The 27,813-nt window shown below is 39.8% G+C and overlaps 1 protein-coding gene and 3 non-coding genes across 4 annotated transcripts; all 4 read right to left on the bottom strand.

The window, feature by feature from the left end:
- Positions 1-1,812: 1,812 nt before the first annotated feature.
- LOC139453246 (stress-70 protein, mitochondrial-like) lies at positions 1,813-27,813 on the bottom strand. Its single transcript, XM_071234872.1, has 17 exons — positions 27,652-27,813; positions 24,151-24,203; positions 23,394-23,663; positions 22,969-23,093; positions 22,203-22,276; positions 21,463-21,569; positions 20,683-20,845; positions 17,182-17,274; positions 14,154-14,363; positions 12,925-13,014; positions 9,784-9,921; positions 9,331-9,435; positions 8,467-8,584; positions 7,078-7,172; positions 3,309-3,401; positions 2,543-2,683; positions 1,813-2,310 (listed from the first exon to the last, which is right to left on the bottom strand). Exons 1-17 carry the CDS (start codon positions 27,754-27,756, stop codon positions 2,200-2,202), a joined length of 2,091 nt encoding a protein of 696 aa, XP_071090973.1. The 5' UTR covers positions 27,757-27,813; the 3' UTR covers positions 1,813-2,199.
- LOC139453438 (small nucleolar RNA SNORA74) lies at positions 7,424-7,613 on the bottom strand. Its single transcript, XR_011652425.1, has one exon. It is a non-coding gene; the product is annotated as a small nucleolar RNA SNORA74 (small nucleolar RNA).
- On the bottom strand, positions 8,242-8,431 carry LOC139453439 (small nucleolar RNA SNORA74). Its single transcript, XR_011652426.1, has one exon. It is a non-coding gene; the product is annotated as a small nucleolar RNA SNORA74 (small nucleolar RNA).
- On the bottom strand, positions 16,787-16,976 carry LOC139453437 (small nucleolar RNA SNORA74). Its single transcript, XR_011652424.1, has one exon. It is a non-coding gene; the product is annotated as a small nucleolar RNA SNORA74 (small nucleolar RNA).

The following is a 27,813-nucleotide window of genomic DNA, read 5'->3' as shown; positions in this document are numbered from 1 at the left end:
CTGACAGCAACGTGGAATCAGTGAAAGTCAAGGGCGGATGTTGAACTCCCTCAACTGGTTGTGTACAGTTCTGCCACTAGTTGGTTTCAACCCAGGAATTGTTTGAGCTGTTAATGTGGCGGTTTGGTATAAATTCTAGAGATGCATTAACCGAATATGACATCCTGTTCATGTAATAATTTACAGACCACCCTCATGCAGCTGGAATATTGCTTAGTGCAAAAAAACACAACAAAAAATGTATGTTACATTGCATGCATAGGGAAGTAGAAATCCACTGTCACTGATACAACTTTAAAAAATACCACTCAAAGATAAGACAAGAGGTATGCCAGTGAGCAGTGAAAACCTTGCTGTATGTCTCAAAGCAGGACTTTCATGCAAATATGCACTGACTAAAATCAGTCGTGATTTTGATTATGTCTCAACATGCTCAAACCAAGGGTTTACACAAGAATCACTCAAAAACAAAGTCTCAAAAAACAACAATACACAGAGTTCTTTTACTTTATAGCATTTCTATTTACTCCGAAATAATTACAATACTAGTTTCATAAATATACAATGCAAAAACTCTTTTCAAATGACATTCGGCAATATGATAGCATGTTTGCAATTCAAATAATTTGTAGATCATAAAATATTCCAATAGTATCTGAACAACATACACTATTACCATAATTATCAGTAGTTACTCTGGAGACACCCCTAAATATCTTTAACATGCTTATTAAAGAAACTGAAGATGAATCAGACAACACAGCCTTCTGTGACAGCACGTTTTGGGTTTTCAATATCATATCTCAGACAGCAGTTTGGTCTCTTACTTCAAAGTGAAACAAACTCAATGCATGAACACAAAATTTGTAATCTCACACAGAACAATGACACAATCAAATTCACATTCTAATACTGTCCTCTTGAGATTCAGCTTTAATCATTGGATTTGAAATAGTTGATCATTAACATTTAGTATTTTAATTAAGTGGAGGCAAGAAAGGTACATGTGATGTTAGATTTGACCCAACTATTAGGGGTGTAACGATTCTCTATGCTATAATGAGTACAGTATGGAGAGTTATTGAGTCATCATATATAGACAACAGTACATCATATATAGAAATATAAAGGGTGACAGGTAGGAAAATAAATTATTTTCTCCTTAAATGTACAAGAGATTTCAAGCCTGTGTTATTAATCAACTTAATTCTACCATACTTATTTTAGTTGTGCTACTAATCTTTTCCAGTAAAAATGGATTTATCAAGAGGGGTCCCATTGCTCCAGAGGTTTGATCCTGTATTCTTAGAATCTAATGCCCCCCTACATGTTTGCCTTCTAACATTAGGATGGGGACAAAGACCCCTTGACTTTCATATTAAATTTCCAATACCACTGATTACAGAGATATGCATTGAAACAATGAACAGTGTCGTTACAGCCCTAACTGTGGTACAGATAGAACAAGCCTCACTTCTAGTATGTAACATAATCGTACATATGGATGAAAGAGGAACAGGACACACTTCTGCACATGTATATATATTATGATATAGAGAGACAATGGATTACAAAAGGGAGGTAACCCATGTTTCATTTCGAGTCATTCCCACAGGACTATGAATCACACACATATCTACAGTTTACATCCTTCCACTGAAAATGGCCACACACTCAAATCTCACAGACTAAATGCTTCTGTGTATAGCTACTATGTACAGAAAATGCAAAAGTTTAGGTTGGTCTCTTTCCCTCTTCTTCACTTTCGCCCCCCGCCGCCCCCCCCCCCCCCCCCCCCCCCCCCCTCCCCCACACACACCACGAATACTACACAACTCCATCAGCAATGACAATGTATCACGATCTCATGAAATCACATAGGTTGTGCTCACATCACATTCATCTTGCTTTCCAAAATGATCTTAATCATCAACAAATATTTTGATCTGTTTTATAAAGGAGTTTTCTATAAAGATGATATCTGATGACTGTTCTACCTGTTGATGACCTGTACAAGACTGTATGCATGAACTGCACGTAATCTGCTTGATGAGCTGACTACTACTCGGTATTCACAATGAACATCTAACCCACACACAATAATGTTCACATCCATGTTTCTCATAAGTGTCTGTGTCGTGTGCTGGCAGAAGAAGCCACTGTTCAATGTCTGTCCGTCACCACTTCTATCAGAAACACTTAGTTCTTATCCTTCTTCTCTTCCTTCTCCTCGGATGATGATGATGATGTTGAATCACTGGGTTCCTCAGGGGAAGAGGAAGAGGAGGAGGATTCCCTCTCCGACGCCATCTACCACGTTAAAAACAAAGAGTCAATCTCGGCATATATGGATAAACTGCCAATACACAAGATAACAGACTGTTGGTGAGAACACATCATTATCACAAGGCTCAGAGTTTGTATTCCGCAGAAGCATTGCTGCTTTGTAGGAGACGAAAAATAAGAACATCATGGCCTTGGAATGCCCATGAAAAATATTCCATGGTTGCAATGTGAAATTTTGTGAGACAGGCGTCCTTACCTTCTTGTAAGCCATCTCGAAGAGTTTGAGTGATGCTTGTTGGAGGTCAGAAGTGGCCTCGCGGATGCTGTCAGCTGTCTCGTTGTCCTTGTTGGCCAGCACCTCCCTCACCTTGGTGATCTTCTCCTTCAGCTGGTTGCACTGCCCACACAAACACAAGGTGTAAGACACACAACCATCTACCAGAACACAGTACAACCTTGTTTACCCTTAACCCCTTCGTATTCAGCAAGAGCTCAAATTGTGGCTGATTCTTACTCTATGCATCTTTTTGTTTTAAATGGTGTTGTGTTATCACGGCCCAATGAAATTTTCAGTCACAAAACTCAAGGATTTTGTCACCACTAGCAATTGGGTACACCAATATCATATTTATCCTTGTCGCCATTGTTACCATCACTTGCATATTTGAAAATATGTTGCACTCCTGAAATTTGATGTTACCTCAAGGCATGACTCCCCTCACTAATCATCAGCTGCATTGCTCTCCTCCACCCTCCCAACTCCCACCCAACAGACGCCAATGTGACAGGGCCCGCCTTCACCAAGTTATCGAGTGACCATCAGCACTTATCGCTATCCTGAGGTTCCTTCTCAGTCTATTTCTAAAACTTAACTTGAGTCTCATGTTTCTGAATCTAAACTTTGCTAATATCAAGGCTCAGACATAAGTTTCCTCATACAAACACAACAGCTTGTAAGAGACGAAAAATAGAAACATCACTGCCTTGTGCCAAGTAGTCAGACTGGTAGGAATCATACTCACCTCATCAGCTGGCAGTTGGTCCTTGTATTCATCCATCTTTGTCTCTGTATCATGGATGATGCTGTCTGCACTGTTCACTGCCTCCACAACATCCTATAACACACATAACAGAGTCACACCTCAGACCCTCATCATAGTCAAAATTCACAGCACAATATCTCCCCTGGCTGCACTACTCAACCCGATGATCTCCCCTGACTGCACTACTCAACCCAACGATCTCCCGACTGCACTACTCAACCCAATGATCTCCCCTGACTGCACTACTCAACCCAATGATCTCCCCTGACTGCACTACTCAACCCAAAGATCTCCCCTGACTGCACTACTCAACCCAATTTTCTCCCCTGACTGCACTACTCAACCCAACAATCTCCCCTGACTGCAATACTCAACCTAATTATCTCCCCTGACTGCACCTCAACACAATGATCTCCCCTGGCTGCACTACTCAACCCAATAATCTCCCCTGACTGCACTACTCAACCCAATGATCTCCCCTGACTGCACTACTCAACCCGATGATCTCCCCTGGCTGCACTACTCAACCCAATTATCTCCCCTGGCTGCACTACTCAACCCAATGATCTCCCCTGGCTGCACTACTCAACCCAATGATCTCCCCTGGCTGCACTACTCAACCCAATGATCTCCCCTGGCTGCACTACTCAACCCAATGATCTCCCCTGGCTGCACTACTCAACCAAACGATCTCCCCTGACTGCACTACTCAACCCGATGATCTCCCCTGGCTGCACTACTCAACCCAATGATCTCCCCTGGCTGCACTACTCAACCCAATGATCTCCCCTGGCTGCACTACTCAACCCAATGATCTCCCCTGGCTGCACTACTCAACCCGATGATCTCCCCTGGCTGCACTACTCTACCTAATTATCTCCCCTGGCTGCACTACTCAACCCAATGATCTCCCCTGGCTGCACTACTCAACCCGATGATCTCCCCTGGCTGCACTACTCAACCCAATGATCTCCCCTGGCTGCACTACTCAACCCAATGATCTCCCCTGGCTGCAATACTCAACCCAATTATCTCCTCTGGCTGCACTACTCAACCCAACCATCTCCCCTGACTGCAATACTCAACCTAATTATCTCCCCTGACTGCAATACTCAACCTAATTATCTCCCCTGACTGCACTACTCAACCCAATTATCTCCCCTGACTGCACTACTCAACCAAACGATCTCCCCTGACTGCAATACTCAACCTAATTATCTCCCCTGACTGCACTACTCAACCGAACGATCTCCCCTGACTGCACTACTCAACCGAACGATCTCCCCTGACTGCACTACTCAACCGAACGATCTCCCCTGACTGCACTACTCAACCCAATGATCTCCCCTGGCTGCACTACTCAACCCAATGATCTCCCCTGGCTGCACTACTCAACCCAATGATCTCCTCTGGCTGCAATACTCAACCCAATTATCTCCCCTGGCTGCACTACTCAACCCAACCATCTCCCGACTGCACTACTCAACCCAATGATCTCCCCTGACTGCACTACTCAACCCAATGATCTCCCCTGACTGCACTACTCAACCCAACGATCTCCCCTGACTGCACTACTCAACCAAACGATCTCCCCTGACTGCACTACTCAACCCAACAATCTCCCCTGACTGCAATACTCAACCTAATTATCTCCCCTGACTGCACCTCAACACAATGATCTCCCCTGGCTGCACTACTCAACCCAATAATCTCCCCTGACTGCACTACTCAACCCAATGATCTCCCCTGACTGCACTACTCAACCCAATTACCTTCCCTGACTGCGATACTCAACATAATGATCGCCCCTGACTTCACTCCTCAACACAATGATCTCCCTGACTGCAGTACTCAACGACCTTCCCTGGCTACAGTGCTCCACTGAACAAGCAGTACACCAGTGACTACTCTGTAGACTGTGGCTGTGTGAGAGCTATTAACTATTGCAAACAACTATTGAAATAACTATTGTTAACCATTACTTTAAAATCTTTTAACAAACATTTCAAACTTTACCAAGTTTTGTTTTATTTTCACACAGTAAACAATAGCAACCATACCAAAATGAAAAACAAAACTCTCACATGGTAGAATAAGAATTTATTTTACTGCTGATTTAACTTAAAAAACAATATAGCACTAGTTAGCACTATATCAATTATCGATGTTTTCCCCCATCTCAGAAAACATTATCAGCTGAGCACCACGTTCATGTAACACCGGAAATACCACTCTACAAATCTGAGGTGAGCTGAAATGGGGTTTAATGTCGCGTCCAAGATTATTGCACTTATATAGAGACGTGCATGTACGTGTGTGTGGCTGCTTGTACTAGTCCGGACTGATGCCGATTTATAGTGCTAGCTCACTGAGATACCATGCCACAGTTGAACATAAATACCCCACTCAGACACAGTATACTGACTCCGAGCCGACCAGTCCTTGCTTTAGCCCCTTAATGCCAAGCGCCAGACAGGGTAAGAACAAGCACCATCTTTTAGTGTCTTTTGGTATGACGCAGCCGGGGATCGATTATTATAATACCTGGTTAAAAAGACTTGTTCATTGTTAATCTGGACTAATGTTTGCAATATATTTTATTAATTCAAAATTTCCTTCAATAACTAAATTAATGTTTACAATGATGGGTAGATCACACAACTCACCGTTAACTGCAGCAACCAAGGTCAGATTAGCGCTATTAACACCTTGAAACGAACGTTAGTTGCAAGAGAATTGATACACATATCATAAATGCTGTACCATGACCCAGGAAAGGTCATATTTGAGGCAGTTTGAATATTAAATGTCTTTAATGTATTTCGCAAAAAATAGATCCTGCATACCACCTGTACCAAAGTGTTACGCTTATGGTTCTTATAATTTGATGTATATATAGTGGCAGCTGCAACTATAAAAACATGATTGGAATATATTATTCCTGACAAAATAACAACTTAGACACAATTTCTTCTGACCATTGCATCAAAATTCTTTGAAGTTGTATCATTGGGTACCTTTTAACTAAATCACCGGTGGATTTGGAGGAAACTTGTGCACAGCTGATTTGCTATATCCGGCTTAGTTTAAAAGAAATTACACATGGTAATCTTAATCTCTGCATATAAAACAATGCCTTGGAGGGCAGGAAATACATTCTTCTGGTAAATCATCAAGTCTGGTGATGTGAAATTTCATACTTTTATTGACCAAGTTTGCTATACCTGTTTATTCACCTGAATTTGCTAAAGGGATACATTGTGGTTTTTTTGAAAGCGCATATTAATACTTGATAAATGTATTTTTACACTATGAATAATAAATAACTTTTATTTTAATCTTTTTTTAAACTCCGAAACATGCAACGTAGATCGTGTTAGGTAGGCAGAGCATGTGTACTGTTTGTTGGTCATCTACCACCTACAACTCGACCCTCATTAAACCGCTGATCGTCTGTAACGCTCATCAATTATTTGGACCCTGAAGGTAGCGTTGTAACGAGGGATCACTGTACTGTGCACTAATCAGATTACATTTTTAACTTTTCATAAAGACAACTCTAAAGTGCTACAAAATAAAACAAGTCTGTACACTATTGAAACTATCCATATTCCACACTTACATCGATACTATCAAATGCTAAACATGACTCCCATCGATAAATTGATATTGGGTCACTCACAATTGCACTACATCGATAGTTTGATGTATTGTTACACCCCTGGGGGAGACACTTAGAGTTGCCTACCTTCCTCTTCTTGTCCTCCTCGGCATACTTCTCTGCATTGCGCACCATGTTCTCGATGTCCTCCTTCGACAAACCTCCTGATGACTGGATCACAACTACATAAACAACAGGTTACCGTGGTTACAACATCACTTCACAGCATTAGCACGAAACTTAAACAGCTGAGCTGAAATGACGCACTAGCTCATAGTAATATTAAACTCAGGTAAACTAAACATTACTTTTCATTTTTGCATCAATGCATAAAAAATGTATCACAAACTGTTTTCACATTTACAAATTTACAAATTTACAAAGTTAAAAGTTTACAAATTGATCACAGCTTGATCACTTTCCATTATACCATCATGTGAGTCCAAATAACTATGATCAGAACCACACAAGGATCTGACCAACTCTCAAGAACTCTCTCAGCATGGAAAACAACCAGAGACCAAGAACAGATCAACATGGCTGCCTCCATTACTGAGATTCCTCTGCCACAGATGTAACGCAAGGTGATACATGGCAAGTACCACCTGCTGACTATCTGTGGTGATGCTGTTTAAAACAGAAGCTATACAAAATATTGAGCACAATACTGTATCAGGAGCCTCACATTCACCTTCAAATTGATGCATGCTATTTAATTCCATAACTTGTTCTTATCACTGAAACAATGCTGATGCCAGATCTAAAATTCACACACACAAACACACTGTTTTACATGATTTGAAACTAGCAATTACCCAGTTCAGCGAAAGACATGCTTGGACTGCAGTTTTAACATGTATCAACTGTTCACTTACATGTCTAATGACTGAAATGATTCATGGATTAACGAGCTGAGAAATCAAGGACTCTGGCTACATAAAACCACTGCTTAATTCTGACCAATTGGCAGTCCTATGAATTAACTAAAAGCATTCAAATTATACTCATGAATATATACATGTTAAAAACAAGCAAAGATCAAATTCTTTTGAACCATGAATCAGTGAAACAGGTGCCTGCGATGAGAACCCAATCAGTTTGTAACTTCACCAACACCCCGGGATGATGGCAAACACGTCACGAGTGCAGGAGGAAAGAAGGTCCTCTGAGTAACAAAGTATCCACCACAACAGGTGTAAAACTTGTGAACCATTCTGCCACAGCAAGCTCTCATTATATGATGCTGAAATATTTGTGAGTTCAAATAACTATGATCAGAACCACACAAGGATCTGACCAACTCTCAAGAACTCTCTCAGCATGGAAAACAACCAGAGACCCAGAACAGATCAACATGGCTGCCTCCATTACTGAGATTCCTCTGCCACAGATGTAACGCAAGGTCCTACATGGCAAGTACCACCTGCTGACTATCTGTGGTGGCATCATTCTCCCAGAAGACAAGATCTCACTTACTCTGCTGTTCTTTACCAGTACCCTTGTCCCGAGCAGAAACATTTACAATGCCGTTTGCATCAATGTCAAAAGTCACCTCGACCTGTGGCACCCCACGAGGAGCTGGTGGAATACCAACCTGAAATAGACATCACAATGAGTCAATAGTCTAAATGTGGTTTATAAATTTCTCAGCAGGATAGCCTGGACCTGACAAGTTGACCTCAGAAAGCAATCCACATGTTCAAGATGCAAAAACACATAGTCAGCCACCATATAGTAGTGAGGTTGTACCAGGTCATATGACCTGTGAAGATCAGGGTTAAAACTGGTCTTTAACAACCCATGCTTGCCATACGAGGTGACTGACGGGATGGGGTGGTCAATCTTGCTTACTTGGTTGATGCATGTCATCGTATCCCTATATCGTAGATGATTGCTCCTGATGTTAATTACAGGATTGTCCGGTCAAGACTATTATTTACAGACCACAAGCAAATAGCTGGAATATTGCCGAGTGTTGCAGCTGAACAACAAACCAACAAACAAGGCAGGCTGTCAAGCCATGTCCTATTCATACATAAGGCACATTAATGTACTACTAATTCATTGACTGTGGCATAAATTCCACGTTCAGTTTATTTTAGGCTACAAGGTACCCTGAACATCTATGCTACCAACTCAACCCCACGCCTTGAAGCCACCCCCTCACCAGTGAGAACTGTCCCTGGAGGTACCTGTCTAACCTCACCCCCATTCCCCTTGAAGCACCTCACTCATAAGGAAGAAATCTGTCTTACCCTATCCCCATTTGCCTTGAAGCACACCCCTCACCAAGGAGAACTGTCCATGTAGACACCTGTCTAACCCCACCCCCAATCTCACCAGAGAGAACTGTCCCAGGAGTTTGTTGTTGGCAGCCATCTCCCGCTCCCCTTGGTGCACCTTGATCTCCACCTGGGTTTGGCCGTCAGCAGCTGTCGAAAACACCTGCAACATGCACAACAATCATACATCACACTGTTATGGTAATACTTATTTTTGTTTGTTTGTTGTTTTATACCGCACTAAGCAATATATCAGCTATATGACGGCGGTCTGTAAATAACAGACAATCCAGTGATTGATATCACGAAGATCGATCCATGCAATTGGGATATGATGACAAGCATAGTCGCCTCTTACGACAAGCACAGTCGCCTCTTACAGTAATAGTTAAAGACCACATCAAAATGAGTAATGCTGAATGTGTTTGTTGGTTGCATATTTTATGAATGTTGTTCACACTCAATTTGAATTAATGGCAAATACACAAACTGAAATAAGGGACAAGTTTACCTGACTCTTCTTTGTGGGAATGGTTGTATTTCTGTTGATGAGCTTGGTGAACACTCCTCCCAGAGTCTCGATACCGAGGGAGAGGGGAGTGACGTCCAACAGCAACACGTCTGTCACATCACCAGCCAACACTCCACCCTGTAAACACACATCACACCCATTGTGGAACAATAGAGCACATCTATAATCTGTACAATATCACACAATGATGCGTATGTGTTGTGTGTATGTGTTGTGCGTATGTGATGTGCGTATATGATGTGTGTATGTGATGTGTGTATGTGATGTGTGTATGTGTTCTGTGTATGTGATGTGTGTATGTGATGTGTGTATGTGATGTGTGTATGTGTTGTGTGTATCTGATGTGTGTATGTGTTGTGTGTATGTGATGTGTGTATGTGTTGTGCGCATGTGTTGTGCGTATGTGATGTGGGTATGTGATGTGTGTATGTGATGTGTGTATGTGATGTGTGTATGTGTTGTGTGTAAGTGATGTGTGTATGTGTTGTGTGTAAGTGATGTGTGTATGTGATGTGTGTATGTGATGTGTGTATGTGTTGTGTGTAAGTGATGTGTGTATGTGTTATGTGTATGTGTTGTGCGCATGTGTTGTGCGTAAGTGTTGTGAGTAAGTGTTGTGTGTAAGTGTTGTGTGTATGTGTTGTGTGTAAGTGTTGTGTGTAAGTGTTGTGTGTAAGTGTTGTGTGTATGTGTTGTGTGTAAGTGTTGTGTGTAAGTGTTGTGCGTATGTGATGTGCGCATGTGTATGTGTGTATGTGTTCTGTGTATGTGATGTGTGTATGTGATGTGTATGTGTTGTGTGTATGTGTTGTGTATGTGATGTGTGTATGTGATGTGTGTATGTGATGTGTGTATGTGTTCTGTGTATGTGATGTGTGTATGTGATGTGTGTATGTGATGTGTATGTGATGTGTGTATGTGATGTGTGTATGTGTTGTGTGTATGTGATGTGTATGTGTTGTGCGTATGTGTTGTGCATATGTGTTGGCGTATGTGTTGTGCGTATGTGATGTGTATGTGATGTGTGTATGTGTTCTGTGTATGTGATGTGTATGTGATGTGTATGTGATGTGTGTATGTGTTGTGTGTATGTGTTGTGTGTATGTGTTGTGTGTATGTGATGTGTGTATGTGATGTGTGTATGTGATAAGTGTATGTGTTGTGTGTATGTGATGTGTGTATGTGTTGTGTGTATGTGATGTATATGTGTTGTGTGTATGTGTTGTGTGTATGTGATGTGCGTATGTGTTGTGTGTATGTGTTGTGTGTATGTGTGATGTGTATGTGTTGTGTATGTGATGTGTGTATGTGTTCTGTGTATGTGTTCTGTGTATGTGATGTGTGTATGTGTTGTGTGTATGTGCTGTGTATGTGTTGTGCGTATGTGTTGTGCGTAAGTGTTGTATATGTGATGTGTGTATGTGATGTGTGTATGTGTTCTGTGTATGTGATGTGTGTATGTGATGTGTGTATGTGTTTTGTGTATGTGATGTGTATATGATGTGTGTATGTGATGTGTATGTGTTGTGTGTATGTGTTGTGTGTATGTGATGTGCGTATGTGATGTGTGTATGTGATGTGTGTATGTGATGTGTATGTGTTGTGTGTATGTGTTGTGTGTATGTGATGTGCGTATGTGATGTGCGTATGTGATGTGTGTATGTGATGTGTATATGATGTGTGTATGTGATATGTGTATGTTCTGTGTATGTGTTGTGTGTATGTGCTGTGTATGTGTTGTGCGTATGTGTTGTGCGTAAGTGTTGTATATGTGATGTGTGTATGTGATGTGTGTATGTGTTCTGTGTATGTGATGTGTGTATGTGATGTGTGTATGTGATGTGTGTATGTGATGTGTGTATGTGATGTGTATATGATGTGTGTATGTGTTGTGTGTATGTGTTGTGTGTATGTGTTGTGTATGTGATGTGTGTATGTGATGTGTGTATGTGTTGTGTGTATGTGTTCTGTGTATGTGTTGTGTGTATGTGTTGTGTATGTGATGTGTGTATGTGATGTGTGTATGTGATGTGTATGTGATGTGTATATGATGTGTGTATGTGTTGTGTGTATGTGTTGTGTGTATGTGTTGTGTATGTGATGTGTGTATGTGATGTGTGTATGTGATATGTGTATGTGATGTGTGTATGTGTTCTGTGTATGTGATGTGTATATGATGTGTATATGATGTGTGTATGTGTTGTGTGTATGTGATGTGTGTATGTGTTGTGTGTATGTGTTGTGTGTATGTGATGTGTATATGATGTGTGTATGTGTTGTGTGTATGTGTTGTGTGTATGTGTTGTGTATGTGATGTGTGTATGTGATGTGTGTATGTGTTGTGTATGTGTTCTGTGTATGTGATGTGTATGTGTTGTGTGTATGTGATGTGTGTATGTGATATGTGTATGTGATGTGTATGTGTTGTGTGTATGTGATGTGTGTATGTGATGTGTGTATGTGATGTGCGTATGTGTTGTGTGTATGTGATGTGTATATGATATGTGTATGTGATATGTGTATGTGATGTGTATATGATGTGTGTATGTGTTGTGTGTATGTGTATGTGTGTATGTGTTGTGTGTATGTGTTGTGTGTATGTGATGTGCGTATGTGATGTGTGTATGTGATGTGTGTATGTGATGTGTATATGATGTGTGTATGTGATATGTGTATGTGATGTGTATGTGTTGTGTGTATGTGATGTATATGTGTTGTGTGTATGTGATGTATATGTGTTGTGTGTATGTGTTGTGTGTATGTGATGTGTGTATGTGATGTGTGTATGTGATGTGTATGTGATGTGTGTATGTGTTGTGTGTATGTGATGTGTATGTGATGTGTGTATGTGTTGTGTGTATGTGATGTGTATGTGATGTGTGTATGTGTTGTGTGTATGTGTTGTGTGTATGTGTTGTGTGTATGTGATGTATGAATATGATATGTGTTTGTGATGTGTCCAAGTGATGCATGTGTATATCATGCGTACGTGATGCACGTGTAAGTTCAGTGAGCAAGTGACATGTTGCATGTGTACATGGTGAGTATGTGCAGTGTGTATGTTTGCCATGATGTGTGAGAGACATCTTGCATCTTGAGTCGTGTGCGCCGGTATCTCACCTGGATGGCTGCTCCGATAGCTACAGCTTCATCAGGGTTGACAGACTTGCTGGGAGTCCGCCCAAACAGCTCCTGGACAGTTTCTTGAACCTGGTGGGAAACAGGGACACAAGGTGAAATGGGGTTTAACGTTCAAGATTCTTGCACTTAAGTGGTGTGTGTGGCTGCTTGTACTAGACCAGTCTAATGTCGGTTTTATAGTGCTAGCCCACTGACATACCATGCCGCAGTTTAACATGAAGACCCCACTCAGACACAGTACACTGACTCAGAGCCAACCAATCCTTGTATTATCATATTAATGCTGCGTGCCAGGCAGGGTAACATCATGTACCATCTTTTAACATCTTTTGGTATGCAAGGATAGAAACCAGACAGACGGTCTATCCTCTACCACACAGGAAAACAAAGAATGAATGAGTTAAATTTAACATCACATTCAGCCACATGATGGCTGTTGGAAACATTAACCCACCAAATTTAAGGCTTTTGCCGATTGTGGCTTTTTTCTAGTTTTTATCCTCCCATGAATCAAAACGAATGTCGGAACTGGTTGGGGTTGGAAGAGTCAAAGTATGTTTTTCCAAGTCACATCTCTTTCAGCAACACACCCACTGTCTTCAGTTTTACTGTAGTACGTAACTGTAGCTTGGCAACAAAATGAGCAGCACACACTCAAGGCAACACTGATTGAGATTCATGCAGATCACACTGCATGTTCTACTTCAATGCAAAGTCCTCTATGTTGTAGAACGTTTTCAACATTTCCCATCTCGTATGCATTTAACAGTTGCTGCCATTTGCCTCATGTGTTGCATCCTTGCAGCATCATAAATTTCAGAAAGTACTGAAAGAAGGGAGATAACTCTTTAAAATATGGTTCACTGAGTTGACAAAACCAAGATTGTTTCCTGAAAATTTTGGGGTCTTTTCAAAGCAATCCAGGCCAGTGTGACTTTTGGAAAACATCCTGCCTCAGACAGAATGTGATCATGTGACAGTGGATGGTCATGTGATACCAGTTCTCACTGTCACCTTCTCTACAACAAGCATGGAGAACTCAGATCCCATTGTGAATCCTGAATCCATTGTCTTGGAATGCCTCTAATGCCCAATCTATTACCTTTATGAGACTTCCAATTTAAAGCAGTGCAAGCAGTGAAGAAGTGCAAGCAAGTCATTTCTCAGAGGCAGCTTCCAACCTAAGACGGGAAGATTAACTGACTTACTTTAGGCATTCTGGTCATGCCACCCACAAGAATGACCTCGCCGATATCCGACTTCTTCACTTCAGCATCCTGCAGTGCTTTCTGACAGGGGCCCACTGTTCTCTTGATGAGCCCATCTACTATGGTCTCAAACTTGGACCTGCTCAACTTCAGGTTCATGTGTTTCGGGCCACTGGAGTCCATCGTAAGGTATGGGAGGTTGATGTCCGTCTGAAGTAATATGGGTAAAGGACCATAAGGTTTTAAGTCACAAACTCGCACAAATACTAAACAATGTAAGTGTTGTAAAAGCATGAATAACAACACAATGAATTCACTACCAGTACATGCTATTTTGTTTATGCTACTAGAAATACTTGTGAATTCAAATAACTATGACCATAGCGACACAAATATCTGACAAGCTCTCAAGAACACTAAACAAAACACAACCAGAGAGCCAGAACTGATCAACATGGCTGCCTCCATTACTGAGATTCTGAATATCTGTGGAAACAAGTCAAACCTATCAGTCTGTAGACATCAACATTACAGAATACAAGTAATAAACAAACTAGGATACCTTTGAAAAGAAAACACTTTACTGTAATTAAACAATCTCAAAATGTTAGGTAATTCAGGCCTCAAATATTTTTTTCCAGGTAGCCAGTGGTAAAATTAAGAAGTCAAGCCAATAGTGTAGGTAGCCAAAAGCATTTGAAATTATCTTTGATCAAATAACTATTATTGCATATTAGTGGAAACTGCACTTGAGTTTTATTTGTGACTAGAACAATGATGCAATTTATGTTAGTAGATTATATAGATACATGATATTACATGACATTACATGATATAGGTATATCCTTGCTTATCTAACTATCAACTAAAATAAAATATTAATTACATTAATATTTATGTATTTCGGTTCATTGTTGACTTTAGGAAGAATTTTTTACAAACTTTACAACAAAACTGATTAAGAGGACATATAACAGACGGACAAAGTCATCATAATCAGAGAATGTGAAGAAAGGAAAAAGACACAAGGTTGACAAAGATAGAACATTGGACATAGTTTGCATCATCAATCGCCGATGAAGATGGACTTTCTATTCAAGAGGTGCATGCAACAGAATCTAAGGAATATTGTCAAACTTACAACACCTATGCAAGTTTTAGCAGACTTTGGACTAAATTATGTGGCAGCGGTGGCAAAAATCAAGAATAAACAGGGCTATTTAATTTAAGTGCATTCCACATGTTAGAACACTTCAGCCATGAGTGTTACCTGATCATTTAACACGATAAAGTTATACTGGACAGAGTATTTCAAGTACTTGTATGTGCCAAATGTATATTTGTTTTGAAGCCAAGTGCTGTTTTATTTCAGTGTATTTCAAATTGTTTTTATATTTTTAAAATACAATAAAACTTTAATAAGTTAAAAGCTTGTTATTGAAGTCTACCTGCTTGTGGAAAACTGCCAAAAGATACCTGTAAACCCTGGTCATCAGTAAGGAGTGTCATCAGATAAAGGGACTATAGTGCATTGCTTGCAACATGCGTGGTGGGTAATACTGAAATACTTTTTTTTTAGCTTCTGTGGCACAAGTGAGGGATTTTTTTTTATTTCTTCCTATCAGCATTCCTGCCTCCTAAAATCCGTAATACCCGCGAAAAATAATTTCTCAAGTACTTTTTTTTTTTTTTTTACATTCCCTCCTCAATTCAGCCACTTTACCCAAAAAAATCCGTAATCCTAGCAATTAAATTGGTCTGGCCTAAACAACTAACAATAAAAGTATGAATCCTATTTTGTGTATGCTACAAGAACATTTATGAGTCCAAATAACTATGATCAGAACCACACAAGGATCTGACCAACTCTCAAGAACTCTCTCAGCATGGAAAACAACCAGAGACCCAGAACAGATCAACATGGCTGCCTCCATTACTGAAATTCCTCTGCCACAGATGTAACGCAAGGTCATACATGGCAAGTACCACCTGCTGACTATCTGTGGTGATGCTGTTTAAAACAGAAGCTGTACAAAGTATTGAGCACAATACTGTATCAGGAGCCTCACATTCACCTTCAAATTGATGCATGCTATTTAATTCCATAACTTGTTCTTATCACTGAAACAATGCTGATGCCACATCTAAAATACACACACAAACACACTGTTTTACATGATTTGAAACTAGCAATTACCCAGTTCAGCGAAAGACATGCTTGGACTGCAGTTTTAACATGTATCAACTGTTCACTTACATGTCTAATGACCGAAATGATTCATGGATTAACGAGCTGAGAAATCAAGGACTCTGGCTACATAAAACCACTGCTTAATTCTGACCAATTGGCAGTCCTATGAATTAACTAAAAGCATTCAAATTATACTCTTGAATATAAACATGTTAAAAACAAGCAAAGATCAAATTCTTTTGAACCATGAATCAGTGAAACAGGTGCCTGCGATGAGAACCCAATCAGTTTGTAACTTCACCAACACCCCGGGAAGACGGCAAACACGTCACGAATGCAGGAGGAAAGAAGGTCCTCTGAGTAACAAAGTATCCACCACAACAGGTGTAAAACTTGTGAACCATTCTGCCACAGCAAGCTCTCATTATATGATGCTGAAATATTTGTGAGTTCAAATAACTATGATCAGAACCACACAAGGATCTGACCAACTCTCAAGAACTCTCTCAGCATGGAAAACAACCAGAGACCCAGAACAGATCAACATGGCTGCCTCCATTACTGAGATTCCTCTGCCACAGATGTAACGCAAGGTCATACATGGCAAGTACCACCTGCTGACTATCTGTGGTGGTTGAGACTCACAAACACCTTCATAAAATGATACACCTTCAGTTGCTGTTCAGTCCTTTTCAGGTATGAAAACCTTAATGAAATCTAAAAGTTTTCCCTAGAATTTTTCAATGACGATATTTCAGAGAAACTAAGCAAAATGTGCCTTCTACAACATCCTTCACCAGCTGTACAGAGTACGTCCTCTGTGCCCTTTTCACTGACCTGCAAGGAGGACGACAGCTCGATCTTGGCCTTTTCAGCTGCTTCTCTTAGCCTCTGCATTGCCATCGTGTCCTTGGTGATGTCTAGGCCTTGCTGCAATAAAAAGTCACCATCAAACCACGAGCCTCAATTTCAACATGATACTCAAGTTCTCAGGCTCTTTGAAAGTGTCTGTTTTCGTACTGATGCAGTGACTTGTCTTCATGTCACAGGAGGTCGTCCTGACCATGAAAAGCCCTTAATAGCATTGGTTGGACCATGTTTTCTCAACTGATAACTGCCCGGTTGATGTCTGATAGCTTTAAAGGTCAACCCTGTGGAATGCATTCGAATTATTTGCCATCTTTGCACGTCCTTCGTGGCATATTCATAAAACATTTCAAGACCTTTGGGTTTTAGTTACCAATATTGATGCCTGATCACTAGGGCTGAAACGATATCCCGTGACACCGATGCATCGCGATTCACTCCATATGATATGGTGTGCAATTTGTGAGGTGCTGTATCTCGATTTTACACGATACGTTATTTCAAAGACGTATATACGTACGTCTTTTTTTGTAAATAAACTTTTATCACAGATACGTTTTAAATGTGTTTTAACTCTTTCAACACCACAGGCCGGTAAACCGACCAAGAAGCATTAGTCACGTCAAAAGAGTATATATTTTTATGGACCTACCTGTCATACCATTCATTTATTAAATCTATCACATCTCAAAATGTCTGAAATACGTATTCTATTTCAATTTATCAAAATGAATCATTTTTTTATCGATAGATTAAAAAGTTATTCACTATTTCACGCAATGTTATTGAAAATATAATTCTCGGATGCACATCGAACATGTCAAAGAGCAAAACAAAGACGTTTCAAGCAAATCTTTAAATATATATACAAAGTGATAAATAAAATCAACAAAAAGATATCTAAAAGTGGTCAAACTTACAGCTAAGTTATTATTTCCATCTTTTCGTGCGATCGCGTGTGATGTTTGTCAAATGACATCTCGGCTTTCGTCGCATCGAATTCTCAGCTTGGACACGATATTCAATGCCAAAATATATGCATGAAAAATCTTTGTCACAGCTTGTAACCTAGCATGAAACATCAACGAAGCTCCATATTTTTAATATAGATCGAGATTTCCTGCTTAAAACGTTCAGAATAACACAATTTAAGCAAAATTTTTTTTTTATTTCTTCCTATCAGCATTCCTGCCTCCTAAAATCCGTAATACCCGCGAAAAATAATTTCTCAAGTACTTTTTTTTTTTTTTACATTCCCTCCTCCATTCAGCCACTTTACCCAAAAAAATCCGTAATCCTAGCAATTAAATTGGTCTGGCCTAAACAACTAACAATAAAAGTATGAATCCTATTTTGTGTATGCTACAAGAACATTTATGAGTCCAAATAACTATGATCAGAACCACACAAGGATCTGACCAACTCTCAAGAACTCTCTCAGCATGGAAAACAACCAGAGACCCAGAACAGATCAACATGGCTGCCTCCATTACTGAAATTCCTCTGCCACAGATGTAACGCAATGTCATACATGGCAAGTACCACCTGCTGACTATCTGTGGTGATGCTGTTTAAAACAGAAGCTGTACAAAGTATTGAGCACAATACTGTATCAGGAGCCTCACATTCACCTTCAAATTGATGCATGCTATTTAATTCCATAACTTGTTCTTATCACTGAAACAATGCTGATGCCACATCTAAAATACACACACAAACACACTGTTTTACATGATTTGAAACTAGCAATTACCCAGTTCAGCGAAAGACATGCTTGGACTGCAGTTTTAACATGTATCAACTGTTCACTTACATGTCTAATGACCGAAATGATTCATGGATTAACGAGCTGAGAAATCAAGGACTCTGGCTACATAAAACCACTGCTTAATTCTGACCAATTGGCAGTCCTATGAATTAACTAAAAGCATTCAAATTATACTCATGAATATATACATGTTAAAAACAAGCAAAGATCAAATTCTTTTGAACCATGAATCAGTGAAACAGGTGCCTGCGATGAGAACCCAATCAGTTTGTAACTTCACCAACACCCCGGGATGATGGCAAACACGTCACGAGTGCATGAGGAAAGAAGGTCCTCTGAGTAACAAAGTATCCACCACAACAGGTGTAAAACTTGTGAACCATTCTGCCACAGCAATATAGATCGAGATTTCCTGCTTAAAACGTTCAGAATAACACAATTTAAGCAAAATATTTCGTAAAAATCTGAAATTCATCGCACATGAGGATTTGTAATTTGATTGCCTGTCTCAGGTCACATGCTCAAATTTGACCAATCATGAACCTTGATGCAGATTTCGACAAGAAAGCGTCATTAGAAACCATTTTATCCAATGAAATCTTATGTTATAGCTACGAAAAAGACAAAGGCAATGTTACAAGCGTGTAGGTGAAAAAACAAGCTTTCTAGCGATGTGTCATATGTCAGTCTTCGACAAACGTGTTATTCATACGAAGCTTTCGAAAACAGAGGTATTTCTCCATGTTACTGAGCGGACAGCCACTATTATCTTGAAATGAGTGGAAACAGATTCTATTCATAATTCTTTTTAAAATAATTTTCCAATTACGTATACAATGAAAATAAAAAAGAAATAGTAGATCTTTTGAAATCTTAAATTTGCCCCAAAACGTCAAATTTTCGCTACGTTATGAATGTGTTAGCTTACATTTTTTTTATTTACAACGAACTTAATTAAGTTGTAAATGCATTATTTAAATAATGCGATAACATAACTTTCATATTTAAAAACACTAGGATTAGACCTTTCAAATGGTGTATAACATGGCTGTTGCTATAATTGTTTTTAATTGTTTTTTTGCCTTTATTCACGAAAATGGCAAATCATTAGTTACTGGACACTGGTACATTTAGTATTAACTCCTAGAATCTACCATCTAGTCACAACTCACAAATATGTAGGAGTGTTACTTTTGTGTTTGCTAGCCATTACATGGAAATGGCAGATGATTCATTAAGTTAAAATACTCATTACAGTATATATTTAATGACCCATGAACATTCATCACTTTCATTTAATTTTTCATTTTAATAAACTAAGTTTAATTCATTTATCTCGTCTTCTCTTGTCACTATGTGTATCGTAGCGTATCGAGATACATATCGAATCGTGATGTAAGTATCGAGATACATATCGTATCGTGACCTAGGTGTATCGGTGCAGCCCTACTGATCACCACCATAAATAATGAACGGTCACCTCCTTACGATGGGCCACGATTCTTGTCATAATGTCCACTGCCACCACAGCAGTTGAAATAATGGTGGCATGCTGGAATTCATTATCTCAAGCGACACTTCACTTTTTTCAGGTCTATGTGTGAGAAGTGAATTACTCAGATTAATTAAAGAAAAAATCTTAACAAATAGTATATCTGCCACAAAACAAATTGCCACAAAAACAAAATCCAATGTTTGCTTACATCTTTCTTGAATTCCTTGGCTAGGAAAGAGACAAGATGATTGTCGAAATCCTCTCCACCCAGAAAAGTGTCTCCATTGGTGGACTTGACCTCGAATACCCCCTTCTGGATCTCCAGGATGGAGATATCAAACGTACCGCCACCCAGATCATACACAGCAATACTGCAACAAACCAAGCCAATAAACTCCTCATGTAGCAAGAGCAAGCAGCCATGGATGTCTGGACTGATGGAACCTACAGCATCCAGGTCTTTGGTGCATCACTCATACCCGACCAGGATCATGGCCAATAATAGAGAATTCAAGAAATGCAAATTCATTGTGAATAAAGCTTACAAAAATAAAAGAATGGGTTCTCAGACAATAACTTTTGAAAAAATAGCTCGCTTGTTCAAACTGGTATACAAGAGTTGTTATTGAGCTATCAAAACAATACTATGGAATTGGGATTTCGGAACTTTGTATTTCTATGTCAGGTACACCAACACCAAGAGAGTCAAAGGGCAAACTTGTTGTCATGGATACAGGAAAAATTATATTTGTCTTTTATTCCTAGATAGCAAAATGCACCACTTCAGCCCCTGATTAATACATGTATGAAGTTTGGATGAAAAAATGTTGAATAGTTTCTTAGTTCTGCTCCGGAAACACCACCTACCTCCATTTCAGCTACATCAATTTGTTTCCATGGTATTCAAAAAGTCATTTTATTCTTTTGATAATGATGGTTTCTGATCATTACCATGGAGGATGGGAGTAAGACAAAGGCCTTCACTCACACTTTGTCAGCAGACTTGTCCATGCCATAGGCCAGGGCAGCAGCAGTAGGCTCATTGATGACACGCAGCACATTCAGTCCCGCTATCTGACCAGCATCCTTCGTCGCCTGGACAATACAAAGTAATGTGATTCTTGGCATCAACCAAACACAAGTAAGACCGCAAGAGTGTAACCTGTTTGTTGTTTAATGCCACACTCAGCAATATTCCAGCTATATGACGGCAGTCTGTAAATAATCGAGACTGGATCAGACAATCCGGTGATTAACATCATGAGCATCGATCCACGCAATTGGGATACGATGACAAGCATCAACCAAGTCAGCGAACCTGACCACCCGATCCCGTTAATTTCATCTTACAACAAGCATAGTCTATTCTACCCCAGATCTTCTTGGGTAGCAATTGTGTAATACCTGTATGGCTTGTAATATTCAAATAACATCTCCAGTACTGTTACAGGGTGAACACACTGATCCAAGAGAGGATTGCCTGTAATATGTTCCAATAAGCTAGGCGAGAAAATATTAAATGCCATCTCTACTTATTTGTTAAGTTAATAAACATGAAAATAACAGAACAGACATAGTAGGAATATTTGCTATATCAAGCTGTGAAAGTAAGCACTAGTGGGGCCAGTCATTTTGTGTGGCCCTGGTGCCGTCAGCTACTTCGGGAAAGTATACTGGAGAACAGTATGTAGGAAGAGCATAAGAGATTCACGCTGAAGCTGAACTGACCTGTCGCTGGGAATCATTGAAGTATGCAGGCACTGTGACAACAGCATTCTTCACATTTGTTCCTAGGTAGTTCTCTGGAAACAGACATCAGATACTTGACACTACAATCCACACAGGCATTAAACACAAAGAGAAATAGGTAAAATATGTATACCACAAAAGCATTATCAAAATTTTGAGGGGGGCAGGGGAGGTGCATTTTCTCAATTAGGGAGTCATCAATTTCTTCACATCAATACATGGTGTCATTCTAGAAATAACCAAGGATACATTGGAATCCATATACGTCATTATCCATTGCAGGCCACCTGGAGGACCTGGAGGTTCAGGTTAGAAGACAAAATTACCTTTTCAAATATTAGAAATACTCAGTCTGTATTTCCTATGGGAATTTACTGAATTGACGTGTATCAAATTCTTGTGCCAGTATTTCATGAAATTATGGTGAATTTTGTAAAATGTAAAACCCTGCATACTTTGTGATGATATGTCAGCATTCATGAGAGCTGGACAAAATGTTGATCTGGTCATCAAAATCAAGTCATCACCAAAATCATACCACCTGACAGACAGACGTCAACTATATACCCCCTTACCTCCTGCATTATATCCAAGGGGGATAACATGTTAATCATATTTCCCTTGTAATATTATTATGCATATTCCATAATACAAGTCAGGTGCCAAATGTAACATATCTTTTCCCTCCCCAGCAGCCCACCTATACACTGCACTAAACGAATGTGTGCCAGGCTGTGTCACCTACCAGACGTCTCCTTCATCTTCATCAGCACAAAGGCTCCAACCTGGCTTGGGGAGTACACCTTGCCCTGGGCCTCCAGCCATGCATCCCCATTAGATGCCTTAGTGATCTTGTAGGAGACAGTTTGCCTGGAAACAACAACGACCCCACTCATCACTGACATCAGAAACACCGAAAGTTGTCCTGTACACTTCAGTAGTAGTACTGGCATGGAGAGACCACTGAAAGATGCTGCTATAGGATTCACTATTTGCCTCTGGGGAACCCTACATATGTAACTTACAACATTAGGGTTATAAAAGGACCACCAGATCAAAATGGATTATCTTACACAAGGCCAAGAGTCCCTTATTACCATCACTACTTCCTATAGTTCGTACATTTGTATCATGAACAAGGGAAACTTTGAAGTGTGTTGAATCACTTACATATCTTTCTGTACTTCTTTGTCTTCAAACCGGCGACCAATCAAACGTTTTGTTGCAGACAGAGTATTCTCAGCATTGGTTACTGCCTGACGTTTAGCTGGCATTCCAACCAATCTCTCCCCATCCTTGGTGAAAGCCACAACCGAGGGTGTTGTCCGGGCACCTTCTGAGTTCTCCAGCACCTTGGCTGCCTTGCCTTCCATGACAGCCACACAGGAGTTGGTGGTGCCCAGATCTATACCGATAACATGGCCACGCACCTTGTCCGACCTACAACACAAACATCTACAGTAAACAACAATGAAAAGTTCATGCTCAACATGCCTCTGCCATCTGACTGGATAAAGACGAATTAGAAATACCGTATTCGACGTAATAAGCGCCCCGCTCTAATAAGCGCCCAAGGCGATATATGCTGATATATTGGCTGGTGAACAATCCAAATTAGCACCCCTTCCGATTGATCAATGTACAGAAGACTTATTTATTCGCGTATAATACACACTCGTGTGTTATACGCACCCTTAATTATGGGTACATAAACATTTCAGGCTGTCAGCATAAACCACGAAATTCATCTTTCAACTCTGTTTTTTTCACCAAATTAATATTCTAATAAGAGCCCCCTATTTCTAATTTTGAGAGCGCCCTGGGCGCTTATTACGTCGAATACAGTAGTCCTCTTAACAACAAGTCAACAAATTACAATGGAGACTTGCGTGACCCTCCTGGCTGTGCCAAGGCTGTTGCTACCTACCTGTATCTCCTCTGTGTCCAACATTGCTTGCCTATGATGTTGTGAAGGGATGTCTGCAAAGAGAAGAGTGTAAATATAGCAGCTGAGTGAATCTGTTCAGAGCCATGTGGCATTCTGCTCCTCATTTCCCACCGCATAATACTGAGACCATGAGGAGGAACAGTACTACTTGTGACAAGAATCCTGTTTGTGCCTCAGGCTTGGCTTTATACAAGGAAATGCAGAACTCATCCATGTATATGATGTATGCAGTAATCAATTACTGTATTACACTGAAGGAGTTGCAGACATAGGTTAGTCAAATTATTGTTTTCATGCTCATTGTAAACATGTTTCGACTCTAAAACAATTAAGCAGAGTATGGATAAACCGAAACATACAAAGTATTATACATGTACATGATTAAACATAAAACATGAGACTCACTGTATCATGTGCACATGGGCACGATGGGGAGGGAGAAAGACAAGGGGTTCTCCATCAGCTAAAAACATTAACTCAATGGGCAGTGATGTGCAATTGTTAATGCTACTGCCAGTCCAACATTAGGGGAGCACAAAGGTCTGATTACTGTGACCTAGTTTCTCTCGCAATTACCACAATAAACATTCAGCAAAACAACAGAACTGTCACCACTTGTCCTTATTGTGAAAGGTGTTTTCGAACACTCATTAAACAGTAAGATCGGTCCTGGGAAACAGCTGCTACTCTGCTGATCATGCAGCAAACATTAACCACGCATTTGTGGTAATGTAGTGCAATCATAATTGTTGAACCTGTAATTCCTTGCCCGTTATCAAGCATGCCATTCACACTTCTCCAAACAAAACTGTAGTTATTGTCCATTATCAGAAAAACATCAAGCTTATTCAAGCCTCATTTGCACTGCAATGTCATTGCACCACATTATTACCACAGGTTATGCTTCCAGGTGTTATCATTAATCAGTTGTGTGGGCAGTTCTCTAAACCATGCTGAATGAACATGCAAGTGTGTGCTTCCAATTAAAGTCAGCAAAAAAGGTATTAGAATATAGTAAGCACTATTCCATATCAAACAAACAAGTCAAGGGGTCCATGTCATCATCCCAGTGTTTAAAGTCAAACAAGAACCCTGCTTCCCTAGATTCAAATACTATAAATGAGTTGGATCTAATCCCACATTGTTCCAGTTATATCACGACACGGTGTGTCAGCTTCATTTGGAAAGAAGGTCCAAAGTGATGCAGACCTCATACGTTTACTACTCTGGTGAAACCCACGAGCACAGGTATTCTGCTGACAAACACAGGAACATAACCAAGGCAAATCAGGATTTGAACAACTAAAGTGACAGTTTTCATGTTTTGAATGACAACATAACAAAACATATGGCCCACAACTAGTGCAGCATAGATTAGAGCATGTCACATGCTCTTTTAGTTGGTAATTAGCCACAGAAATACAGATGCCCTCTATCATCAATATTTGTCGTAATCACGATTTCGCTCTTTCTTTTTCTCTCTAATTTTCTTCAGTAAGTCAAATGACATTTCAGCATTTTTCGCCTTGACTTTAAGGCTTGCACACGATTTATATTGCAAGAGTCTCTGCTTCAACTAACATATTTGGGCTTACAGTTTTACCACTGGGCCTACAGTTTTTTTAATGTGCTGGCCCTTAAAGCTCTCAGTTTATTCTGCCGAGTTTCAGACGGGTTGTAGTCAAAATGTCCATGATAATAATAAATGACTATCCAATGTGAGCAAGATGTGGATAGGGTATACATGTTAGATGTTGTAGCGTTCATGTGCTGTTTTAATCAATCTCATCAATTTACTTTGATCTCTGTACTGACCAGTACACAAATCTGTTCTAAAAACATGAATAAACTTTTATTCTAATGATAAAACATTTCAGTATTTCTATTTCAAACTAATCCAGTTGTAAAACTCGGTGTCAACTTAATGCAAAGAAAACCTACAGGATTGTGTACAGGCAATGGTTTGTGGATGGCACATTTAAGATTTTGTGTAATCCCTTTTACCAACTGTTCACTATCCATGGGTTCCTCAAGGTGGGACAACAGCTGAAGAAGGTTCCCATGTTTGTTGCTGTTGTGTCAAGTCATCAAAAGATAGATTATGTGGCTATCTTCAGGAACCTTCTTTGACTATTACCCAATCCACCAGTCAAGTCCATTATTATGGTCTTTGAGGAAGTAGCCTGGTGCTCAATTGAGAGGGAACGACATAACACCATCAAAGCTACTTAGCACGAACATCAAACCCTGGGCCATGGGTTTAATATGTGATAGGGATGTGTGATATGTGCTGTGTAGTGCTGAATTAAGATCTGTGTGCATATGGTGTTATGAACTGTTATACAATGTATATAATACAATTAATGTGACACAATACTTGAGTTTGTCTTCTTTATATTCTGTGTGGCCTTTTTCAGACATATACCAACAGCAAGAATACAGCAACTTACATATCCACATTATGGCATAGAGGGAATTCATTGCTTGTACTTTTACTATGACTGGCCCGCTCATCGAGGTGAATCACTCACATTTTAACAGTTTGTACACAGAGGCCAATAACAAGGCAATGTTAACACGACCCAGAATGAAATTCAGTTGTTATTTGCAGTAGGCATTCTAAAGATAGTGTTTTCATTTTTTAATACAGTAAAGGTACCCTGCCTGTCCAAATAAACACAATAATAAGAGCTGCAATGTATAACTTGACTCTTGGTGAGGTAGGAACAAATTTTACCTATACCAAATAGCAGACAGGCAGCTATTTTTGGACACTGGGTCCATGTGGTGCACTTCAGCGGATTTCCAGGATATTCATAAATGTCACATCATTGCACATGGTCAAAATATTTTAGCCTATAAATTATTGATGGGGATTTTAATGTAATTAAATCAACCAATGACTTTCTGCACTTTGAGTTGTTTCTTACCAAAATGCTACTGAACCAACAATGACAAGGATTTTTACAGTGACTGCCTTAATTTCTCCAACAGTTTTGCATAACATTAAATATCTTAGAAACATTCGCTTCTGTATGAAATATAAAATCGTGCCACACTGATTCAGGGTCGACAAAATTAGGTCTACTTGATATATGGGAGATCAATGGAATTCGTTTCTGTAAACACATACAAATATATTCAGAATGTCCCTGTAACCTACGACGGTATGACCAATTACAAAATTATTATGAATACTTTGAAATTCCTAGTTGACCATGGGGCTAAGGATAAGGTCGTGCTATCTCTTCTTGTGGAGAGATTTAGGCCGATACTAATAATAGTGTGATGCAGCATATACGACGCACAAATATTGATGTACAAACTAAAACGCAGAAAAACGTCTTACCCCAAAGAAAATAATGTAAATTTAATAACATCTGTAGCTCATAGTTTTAGGCGATACGCTTTGCTCATTGTGGCAATTCTCAAGTTCAACACGGGAGGAATATGACCTCTTGCATAACGCATTTTACTTACGTTTCGCGAGAAATCAGAGGCATTTCTGTGTTGCAAAAGGAAAGGTGAGTTTTTCAAGTATCTTGCTGACATCCGTGCAGTCGAAATCATTTTTAAACCTGTCATTTCAGAGGTATTGCCTGTGCCCTTCTAGCTGCACGTGTGTGATGTAAAAGAATACTA

This window comes from Haliotis cracherodii, unplaced genomic scaffold (genome assembly GCF_022045235.1).
Source record: "Haliotis cracherodii isolate W230 unplaced genomic scaffold, xgHalCrac1.p SCAF_9, whole genome shotgun sequence".
Classification (NCBI taxonomy): Eukaryota; Metazoa; Mollusca; class Gastropoda; order Lepetellida; family Haliotidae; genus Haliotis; species Haliotis cracherodii.
Note: the sequence above shows the minus strand (reverse complement) of the source record. Positions and strands in the feature narration are given on the sequence as shown.